At 52.8% G+C, this 10,772-nt stretch overlaps 1 protein-coding gene across 1 annotated transcript; it reads left to right on the top strand.

The window, feature by feature from the left end:
- The first annotated feature begins 1,304 nt into the window (after nucleotides 1-1,304).
- On the top strand, nucleotides 1,305-2,871 carry LOC117183673 (uncharacterized). Its single transcript, XM_033378366.1, has 3 exons — nucleotides 1,305-1,403; nucleotides 1,488-1,499; nucleotides 1,558-2,871. The coding sequence occupies exon 3, from the start codon at nucleotides 1,572-1,574 to the stop codon at nucleotides 2,754-2,756; it is 1,185 nt and encodes a 394-aa protein (XP_033234257.1). The 5' UTR covers nucleotides 1,305-1,403; nucleotides 1,488-1,499; nucleotides 1,558-1,571; the 3' UTR covers nucleotides 2,757-2,871.
- Nucleotides 2,872-10,772: the final 7,901 nt, after the last annotated feature.

Here is a 10,772-nt window from a genome sequence, read left to right as displayed (position 1 = left end):
TAGCAGACGCTCTTTCCCGGCAACCTACCGACACCATACAGCGAACCCTAGAAGACCTGCCCACCTGCCCCTGGATACAAAGGTTGCTCAAACGTATCCAGGCACGACCCGAAGAATGCAGAGAATTTATAATCGAGAACGGACAGATCTACCGGCAGCCTGGACACCGACCAGTCGAAGAAGAATCTCACCAGTGGAAATTATGCGTCGCACGTGGCCATCGTAGGCGAGTGTTAGAAGAATGCCACGATCACCCGACCGCCGGACACTTAGGAATACGGAAGACCGCCACTCGGGTAACCCAACGATATTATTGGCCAGGACTCTACAGGGACGTGACCCGATACGTGAAACATTGCGAAAGCTGCCAAAAATTTAAGGTGAGCCAGAACAAACCCGCAGGTCACATGTATACGCGCCAGGCTAAGGGCCCGTTCGACATCCTTTGCGCGGACTTCGTAGGTCCACTACCACGCTCGACGCACGGCAACACGATGCTCCTCGTGTTCTTCGACTCATTCTGCAAATGGGTGGAACTTGTGCCACTCCGGAAAGCCACAACCGCCCACTTGGAGAAGGCGTTCCGAGAGAGGATACTCTGCCGATTCGGGGTCCCGTGGAAGTTTGTGTGCGACAACGGAACACAATTCACTAGTCGGTCCTTCCGGAAATTCTGCGAGGTGGCGGGAATGGAACTCGAGCACACCGCGCCGTATACCCCTCAGCAAAACCCGACGGAGAGGGCAAACCGGACCATCAAGACGATGATTGTACAATACGCCGACGGAGACCAACGGACCTGGGACGATCTCCTCCCCGAGTTAAGCTTGGCCATAAACAGCAGCACGTCGGACACCACGGGCTTCAGCCCGGCCTTTTTGGTACTCGGACGAGAACCCAGGCTACCAGGAGCCCTGTACGACGAAGTGACCCCAGGATTAGGAAATGAACTAGAACCTGCCCGCGGGAAGGCGACACGACTGCAGGAAGTATTCAAGGTCGTACAGGAGAACACCCAACGGGCATCCCAAGAGCAGAAGAGAACATACGACCTCCGACGGCGCGAGTGGCGACCCGAACTAGGAGCCCTAGTCCTCCTTCGGCAGCATCACCTATCAAAAGCCGCCGACGGTTTCGCGGCCAAGTTGGCCCCTAAGTACGACGGGCCGTACAAGGTAACCCGATTCTTATCTCCCAACATAGTTCGACTGCAGATTCAACAAGGCAAACAAAGGAAAACAGCGAGTTTAGCCGACTTAAAGGCCTTCCACGGAGCGGAACACCCCGAGGAGGACCCGACGACGCTGGAAAGACCCGAATGACTTGCCGACTTCGTAAGGGCCACTTGCGGTAGTGCGCTACCGTAACGTCCTCGCCCCGTAAGGGGTGCGACCCACGCAACCGTAAGCTACGCATACATCCCCTTATGGGATTAGATAAGTACTGCATCCAATGTAAACATCTTTTTACTCGCACCGCTCAAGCAGGATAGGGGGAGGGTATTAATACTTCTAGTTAAGACAGGCAGGTTCTAACCGACAGGCATTTTCTCCCTAGAATCGACAGCAGACATGAAGCGTCTAAGAGATGGAAGGCAAGCTCGGCCCCTAGGGGCAAATGGTGACACGACGGGACACCCTAGCGGAGACCAGCGGCCTGAAGTCCCGGCGCCTGCCGACGAACCGACTGCAAGCCGGACTCGCGACTGGATCGTCAACCCCGATGGGCCATCCACCTCCCGCCAAGCCCAGTTGAGGCGGGTCGGAGAGGCGACTCTCAGACAACCAGGCTGGATGCCATGGGGCCAGCGCGCGGCAGCCATCCAAGGGTGGATCGACCAACAAACACACGACCCGCGGACCGATGCCGAAGGGGAAGTGGAGCCCGATGGCCGTTTCGCAACCGCTGGTGTCCGCTCGGCGCTCAATCACGACGTCGCCGCCCTGAATCGCCTTTGGCTCGGGAGTTACGGGGCTGCCATAGACGACGACAATGCAACCACGGACACCGACGAGCACGAGACGATCCTGCGCAACGCTCCAAGCCTGGCGTCCACGCTGCCGTACGAAGTGAGCGGACACCCAGTGGCTCGCGGAAGCGAATGGGACTCGCCCCTTTGGGCCGAGTGGGACCTGGCCGGTCAGGGTCGACTAGGCACCCCTCCAGCTGTACGCAACGAGGACGAATCCGGTGATGGCGCTGGGCCACACTACTCTGACGTGTCTAACGCGGGCGATGCAGGGGAAGGAACAGGACCCCAACGCGACGACGGAGGGTCCGATTCCCGGTCCCTCATGGACCTGGACTTCGCGCCGCAAGCAAACCAGCATTGGGCACCAGCCAACCCGTCGGGGTCAGCTGATATCCCGCCCCCCTTCTTTGCCGCCCACGCCGGACCACCCCCACAACGCCCCGACGAGGAAGTACGCGACTTCGGCTCCGAAGAGAGCCTCCCGCTGGAGTATGGCGAGATGGCCGACCTGCTGCAAATCCTCCGACTCCACCCTACGGTAGCCGCGGTACAGGACGACCCGGAATGGGCAGAGGCTCCCCCTGAATGGCGGACCAACGCGCCAGGGCGGCGGTTGCCCCGGGACCTCATATCCAACATCACTGTGTTCCTACGCGATCGAGCCTACCGACTGGGAGTCCGGCGACTGGAGGTCCACGACGGCACCTGCTTCCGCATCAAAATCACCCGTAGCCGGGCTGTCACAGTCACTCTTCGGCACCCCCGAAGTATGGAGGGGGTGTGAGGGAGCGTACGCTCCACCCACATTTTTTTCCACCCATCATCTTGCCGGCATTTTCCCACTGGAGGGACCCGAAATTATTTCATTGGAATTAAAATTTTTGACTCTTTATTTTCTAGGTTTAAGCGTTGACTCTTTATTTTCTAGGTTTAAACATTGACTCTTTATTTTCTAGGTTTAAGCATCGACTGTTCAGTTTTAGGTTAAGGGGGAGGGGGGAAGGCCACGAAGGCCACTTGTTATTAATTTTTTATTATACGGCCCGAGGGGTCTCTAAGCCACACGTAGCTTACTATTTTCTTAAAAGGGGGGCGAGTCGCGATCACGGCGGACGCCACTGGCTTTCCAGACCCAAAATAACCCAACAACAACGACGCAGCAGCGGCCAAAGAGAGACGAGGAAAACAACGGGACCCAGCGAGCCGCCGACATCGACGCAGCAACAGGCAGAGAGGGAAGCATCGGCAAAATAACCCAACAACAACGACGCAGTAGCGGCCCAAGAGAGACGAGGAAAACAACGGGATCCAGCGAGCCGCCGACATCGACGCAGCAACAGGCAGAGAGGGAAGCATCGGCAAAATAACCCAACAACAACGACGCAGTAGCGGCCCAAGAGAGACGAGGAAAAACAACGGGATCCAGCGAGCCGCCGGCATCGACGCAGCAACAGGCAGGGAGGGAAGCATCGACAAGATAACCCAACAACAACGACGCTGCAGCGGCCAAAGGGAGACGAGGAAAAACAACGGGATCCAGCGAGCCGCCGGCATCGACGTAGCCACGGCAGAGAGGAGGGCGCTGTCAAGATAAGCCAGCAGCATCGACGCAGCAGCGGCCGAGGAGAAGCGCTGACAAGACAAGCCGACAGCATCAACGCAGCAGCGGCAGAAGAGGGCCGCTGAGAGCGGCAATCAAATCCAGCAACGACGCCCCAGCAGTGGAAAAGAGAGGGGAAATAACGACGCTAGCCGCCCACGCCGACGCTGGATCGGCAGAGCCAGCAGAACGCCGGCTCTGAAGCTGGGAAAACGAAAAAAGGAAGTCAGTTAGATGAGAGGCGGTGGTAGGAATCGGACGCGCTGACGGAAGAAAAAACCTAAGTGGCGCGCGAGAAGAAAAGGAACACACGTGGCGGACGACTTGGACATTAACGCGATCAACAGTGCGCGAAGGATCCGGCATCGACACTACGTTTACGGAGGTGGGATCCTGCACCGGCGCCGCAATCCCAGGGCAAAGAGGAGGCTTTCGCCAAGCGCGAGCGTGGGAGTAGAGGGGTAAGCGAGTCTCAAGACGTGCATGCGGGCTGCTGAGCGGTGCGATAGGTAGGGAACCAAAGAAGAATAAAGTGAAATGTAACGAATACAACGAAAACATAGCCTGGTCATCAACAATCTATATGCTAGGGAACCCGAATGCCAGGGGCTTCATCTTCTCCGCCCTTCCCCGCGCCTCTTGCCCGAGTCTCCCTCTTTGGCTACACCCACGTGGTGATCCGCATTCGCTCCGGATGCCCGTCGGGGCCCCCGCGTGATTCCCCCAGTAGTTCGTGGCCCAACAGGAGCCTGAGACCGCTGTCCGGCGATTGCCTAGGCGTTCTCGGTGACGACTGTTGGCGTCCCCCCCCGCATGATTCCCTCCAGTAGTTTGTGATCCCGCAGTAGTTCTTAATTCGACAAGATCCCGGGGGCGCTATCCGGCGATTGCCTAAGCCCTCCCGGCGATGTTTGCCGATATCCCCGACCCTCGTAGTAATTCTTAGTCCGACGGGGCCCCCATGAGTGCTGTCCGGCGATAGCCTAGGTGCTCGCGGTGGTATTCGTCGGTATCCCCGCATAGCAACGACCTTCGCAGTAGTTCTTAGTTTGGCGGGATCCCGGGAGCGCTGTCCGGCGATTGCCTAAGTCCTCCCGGCGATGCTGGCCGATATCTCCGACCCTCGTAGTTATTCTTAGTCCGACGGGGCCCCCGCGAGTGCTGTCCGGCGATAGCCTAGGTGCTCGCGGTGGTATTCGTCGGTATCCCCGCATAGCAACGACCTTCGCAGTAGTTCTTAGTTTGACAGGATCCCGGGAGCGCTATCCGGCGGTTGCCTAAGTCCTCCCGGCGATACTTGCCGATGTCTCCGACCCTCGTAGTAATTCTTAGTCCGACGGAGCCCCCGCGGGTGCTGTCCGGCGATAGCCTAGGTACTCGCGGTGGTATTTGTCGGTATCCCCGCATAGCAACGACCTTCGCAGTAGTTCTTAGTTTGGCGGGATCCCGGGAGCGCTGTCCGGCGATTGCCTAAGTCCTCCCGGCGATGCTGGCCGATATCTCCGACCCTCGTAGTTATTCTTAGTCCGACGGGGCCCCCGCGAGTGCTGTCCGGCGATAGCCTAGGTGCTCGCGGTGGTATTTGTCGGTATCCCCGCATAGCAAAGACCTTCTAGTAGTTCTTAGTTCGACAGGATCCCGGGGGCGCTATCCGGCGATTGCCTAAGCCCTCCCGGCGATGCTTGCCGATACCTCCGCCCCTCGTAGTAATTCTTAGTCCGACGGGGCCACGTAAGCGCGGTCCGGCGGTTGCCACTGCCGCGCCCCGTACTGTTCCCTTTCCTCTCGGTCGCTCCTGTCTGGGGATTGCCTCCCTGTCCCGTCGACGGCCCCGAACTCGGAGTCCCGGCAAATTATAAATATTGCTGTAATTTCGACCCTGGAGTAGACTGAGATATGTACCCCAGCCCAGGATCGCTTCCTTACACTATGTTGTTAGTAGGAGATACAGGCCACTTATCCTTGGAGCATAGCAAAAAGGATGGGCCGTGAAACCATAGCTCTGACTGGATAAGATGGTTGGGAAGCGAGCCTCTCGAGAGAATATCAGCAGGATTTAAAGATGTGGGAACATAGCGCCATTCCATGTCTGCCGTCAACTCCTGAATTGATGCCACTCGATTTGCCACGAAAACTTGAAATTTAGCTGGCTCGTCCCTAATCCAAGATAATGCTGTTGACGAATCCGACCAGCAATAGAACCGACCTGTAAAGATTCCCATGTCCTTTACATTCTGCATGATTTTCGCAAGCAAATGGGCTCCACTTAATTCCAGCTTAGGAATCGATATAGTCTTTAGCGGCGCCACTCGCGACTTTGAGCACAAAACGTGGCTCGAAGACTGGGCTTCCCTGGACACGATATACACGCAAGCGCCATATGCTTCTAAGCTGGCATCACAGAATCCGTGAACTTCTGTAGCCACACTAGAACGAAGAACCAAGCGAGGAAATGAGATCCGAGAAATGCTTGCCAAACTATTTCTCAAGTCCATCCAAGTTGAATGCAACGCTGAGGGTAGGCTTTCATCCCAATCCAAATTTTCTCTCCAAAGCTGCTGAAGGAAGATTTTGCACCTGACAATGACTGGATTTATCAATCCAAGAGGGTCGTAGAACCGCGCAATCGTAGATAAAACCGACCGCTTTGATGGCTTTGAGGTTGTGTCCAGTGCGGACAAGGCAAAAAGCAGCTGATCCGAAGCAGGGTCCCACGCTAAGCCGAGAGTTTTGGCTATGTCGCTTCCATCATTAAACTTTAGGAACTTCTCTATGTCATCTTCAGGGGTTCCCTCAAGTACTTCCTGGTGACTGGAGCACCATTTCCTAAGTCTAAAGTTACCACGGGACAGTAAAGCTGATGTTTGGTGCATCTTTTCCATGACCTGTGCGACCAAATTACCGCCCGAAATGAGGTCATCCACGTAAAACTCCTGCCGCAGAGCAGCTGAGCCAAGAGGGTAGGATTCACCCTCGTCGATGGCCAGCTGGTGCATTGCGCGGACCGCTAAAAATGATGCAGCCCTCGTCCCGTATGTGACGGTGTCTAATGTGTAGACTTGAACCTCGGACTCGATGGAATCTCGCCATAGGATGCACTGATACAAATTGTCGGGTGGAGACACTCGTACGCAGCGGTACATTTTACAAATATCCCCAGTGAGAGCGACAGGATATGTTCGAAAGCGAATCAATATGTTGAACAATGCAGGCTGAATAACAGGGCCTGTCATCATCACATCATTTAGAGAATATCCAGTTGATGTAGCTGCGGATCCATCGAAAACGACACGGAGTTTTGTCGTCGTACTGTCCTCCTTTAGGACACAGTGATGAGGCAAGAAATATTTGCAGAGGCTACGGGAATCAGGGTTGACTTGGTGCATATGATGCAAATCAATATACTCCCTCATAAAGGCGGAATACCGCTCCTTGAGTGTAGGATTACGCTCCAGTTTTCGCTCCAGACTGATGAACCGTCGATAAGCCTGAGCATAAGATTCTCCCAAACGATCAGAATTGTTATTTAGCGGTAGACGAACTGCATTCTCCCCGGATGGCAACCGTGAAAGGTGGCTTACGAAATGTGCTTCACAATCGTCTTCTTCTTTGGTATTCAACCCAGCCTCCACACAATCCTCGACTTCCCAAAACATACGAAGAGTTTTATCCAACCTTGCTCCCATCTCAGCTATCGAATCTGGACAATTGTGCGTGGCCAAAAGCGCCGAGCTTGATACCTTCTGTCCACCACCAGATACGATCCACCCAAGCCGGGTCTTCTGCAGAAGAGGCATCGGTGAGTTTGATTTGCCCTACGCAGAGGAGATCATAAAAAACGCTTGCACCAATGAGAAGATCAACCCGTTGAGGATTGAAAAATGCAGGATCAGCGAGCTGAATGTTAGATGGAATACGCCAATCGGATACATTTACTGCCATACTTGGTTGAGAATCGGTAATCGTGGGGGCGATGAGAGCAGTAAGTGTAGTTGTGTAAGCAGAGGTGCGAGAATGCATACAAATGCTTATGGTGGATCCCTCAGTAGAAACGCTGGTATCGCCCAGTCCAGACACAAGTGCAGACGATTGAGTTCTCCTAAGCTGAAGCTGCTGGGCGAACCTGGATGTGACGAGATGCAGCTGCGATCCTGAATCTAAGATGGCACGACAAGGAACTACAACGCCAGACCGATTCTTCACGAGAACCACGGCTGTAGCCAGAAGCACGACATCAGAGTGAAGACCTTGGGCAGCAAGAGAGGTAGACGAAGGTAGAGACGAGCTGCTAGCAGAATTTTGAGCAACGGAAAGAGTGTCCGGTTGAACGGCCAGATCGGGAGGAGTAATACCTGGGCAGCCTTGTGTTGTGGGCTGCATACTAACGAAGTGCAACAAACTATGATGCCTACCGCCGCATACTCGACATTTTCCACTATTGCATGCGCGGGTCCGGTGCCCCGGTTTTAGGCAATTGAAGCATAGGGAAAGCTTCTTCACTTCTTTGTGGCGCAGCAACGGTGAGAGATTTTCGAATATCTTGCACGAGTATATTCCATGGCCCGCTGAGTGGCAAAAGACGCATACAGACGGGTCGGCGGAAGAGTTGGAAGCTACAAACGTTTTCTTAACATGCGTATATGAATGGTTTTTTCCCACCTGATCGCTACTAGCGTGTGTCGCTGTAGCATATTCCAATCGCTCCATTTTCTGGCAGCGTTGCTGCAAGAATTCGAAGAATTCCTCTGCGGTAGGTATAGCATCCGACGATGTGTGCTCCTCCCATTTGGTTTGCGTCTTCGAATCCAACTTCTGCAGCAGCATGTTGATAACCATGAATCCCGAAATCTCCTCAGCAGTTCCCAATGTCTGCAACGCTCGCATGTGTAAATTGACTGCATCCGAAAACTCCCGAAGCCTTTTAGCAGAAGGCGAGTCTACCCTCTTTAGCCCAAGAATCTTCTTGATGTGTGCCTGGAAAACAAGTCTTTTGTTATTAAAGCGTTTATTAAGTATATCCAGAGCCGCACGATAATTGGCACTGGAGAGCTCCAACGATCGAACCGAATCCAAAGCCGCATCAGCGAGGCAAGAGCGAAGGTGCTGGAATTTCTCGATGTCACTGAGATCCGCATCCGCTTCAATCACCGATTTGAACATTGCCATAAAATCCGAGAACTCGACGTATCCACCAGAAAACTTCGGCACCTTCAGCTCAGGAAGTCGCTGCTTGTGAGCCATGATGATGGTACTATGTCCGGAATGGCTTGGCAGAGTGGTAGAATTGGCAGCGGCGTGTGACTGGCCTACTTCAACAGCAGCCAGCAACTCAGCTTTCAACGATATGAAAAGAGTATCGAAGATTTCGCGCAGCTCACTCCCAATCTCGTTTTGATCGAGAGCCTCCAACTCATTATGGGCCTTATTAAATTCCGCTCGAATTTCTGCCAACATATCAAGGCGCACCTCGACTTCCGCGGCGGTCAGCTTGTCGATTTTATTCCCCGCGAAGGATTCGCCAAGCCTGTGCAATCGATCATATAATGACTGACTTTTACGTTTATACAGACTCAGTCTGGAATCAGCCACCACAATATTTCCGCCCGCGCCTGTATTTGGATCGTTGTCCATGTTAACCGTTGTGCAATCGACACAACAACGGAAAATGAAATACCGCTTAAGCGACGATGTATAGACGCGAGAGCGAGAATGCAAGACACGAAAAGTCAAGAACCGCGGCTGCAGCTGCGCAGAGAATGAGAGATTCGACGCTTAAAGTACCGGAATTTGTCTATAAATATTCCAGCCGCACTCTCACTGAATTTGCACTTTAAACTGTTTTTAATGTGCACACAAATGTATTTGTTGGTAGTTAAACTACCCAACAACACAATATTGTATAATTAATAAGTGTTTTAACGGAACGCGATTAAGCAATGGTTTTATATCACGTCGGGGGGTCACCAATGTTTGAGATGCCAAGCTTTTTTGGCACCTATGTATGTATTTCACAATAAAAAGAGATTTGGGTTAAACTTTATAATATATAATATATTTAATCTTGGTGGCTTAGCGGAAGCCGATTGCTTGCTATTGCCAGATGTACTTTATGCGAGATCGATATGCAACCAATGCGCAGAGGGGTTAGCATAGAACTAAACTATAGACGACGGCGTTAGATCAAAGTGACTGCCGAAGTGGCGGCAGCAGATCAAAGTAGTTGCCGAAGTGGCGGCGGCAGAGAGCCCCTTTAGCGAGAGAGCGCAGCAGCTCTGCAGAAAGTCAACGTTTTACAACATATGTAGGCGGCTCTCTATGCTCATACAATAATAATGCTAAAGTTACGGTTATTCCTCAGCGGCTGGCCCGAACATGCACCTTTAATTGCTGATCATGCAAATTCCAGCAGTGACTCCAGCGAAGTGGAGGAGGAGTTTTTGAGCGCAAGTGAACCTGACGACAATTCCGTGAGTGGTCAAGAGGTGCCACCACAAGAGAATGTAGTACAGCGTGGGCGTGGCAGACCAAAAATCATCCGCAGCGGTCAACCTGGGCGACCGAAAAAGCAGTACCAGGCAGTGCTCAATAGTTTCCTAAATCAGATGGATGACACTGAGACACCGCAGTCAGTTGCTGAAGCATTGCAAGGCGATCATTCTCAAAATTGGAAAGAATCAATGCAAACGGAATACGACGCTCTACAGGAAAATAACACGTGGTCATTGTGTGAACTCCCTCCAGGACAAAAAGCCATTGGTTCCAAATGGGTTTTTCGAATTAAGAGAAACAAGGATGGTCTCATCGAGAAGTTCAAATCTCGATTGGTTGCTCAAGGCTGTGGGCAACAATTTGGAGTAAATTATTGGGAAACGTTTTCACCTGTAATTCGGTACGAGACCATTCGCATGTTGTTCGCAATTGCTGCAGAAAAACAGCTGTATATGCATCAAGTAGATATATCAAATGCTTACCTGAACAGTAAACTCTATGAGACTGTGTACATGAGGCAGCCCCAGAATTTTGTCGACAAGCATCATCCAGAAAAAGTTCTAAAGCTGCGTAAAGCACTTTATTGACTCAAGCAATCCGGGCGAGTATGGAACAAAACGCTCGACGAGGTATTGTCTACCATGGGTTTCAAGAGATGTAAGAACGAGGCATGCTTGTACGTCAAGAAAGATGAGCAAACATACAGCTATA

This window comes from Drosophila pseudoobscura, chromosome 3, assembly GCF_009870125.1.
Source record: "Drosophila pseudoobscura strain MV-25-SWS-2005 chromosome 3, UCI_Dpse_MV25, whole genome shotgun sequence".
NCBI lineage: Eukaryota > Metazoa > Arthropoda > Insecta > Diptera > Drosophilidae > Drosophila > Drosophila pseudoobscura.
The sequence above is the reverse complement of the archived record's forward strand: the minus strand, read 5'-3'. Positions and strand labels throughout refer to the sequence as shown.

What these genes read in the sequence shown, in the direction of transcription:
- LOC117183673 (XM_033378366.1), top strand. Translation starts at nt 1,572, where the DNA reads ATGAAGCGTCTAAGAGATGGAAGGCAAGCTCGGCCCCTAGGGGCAAAT.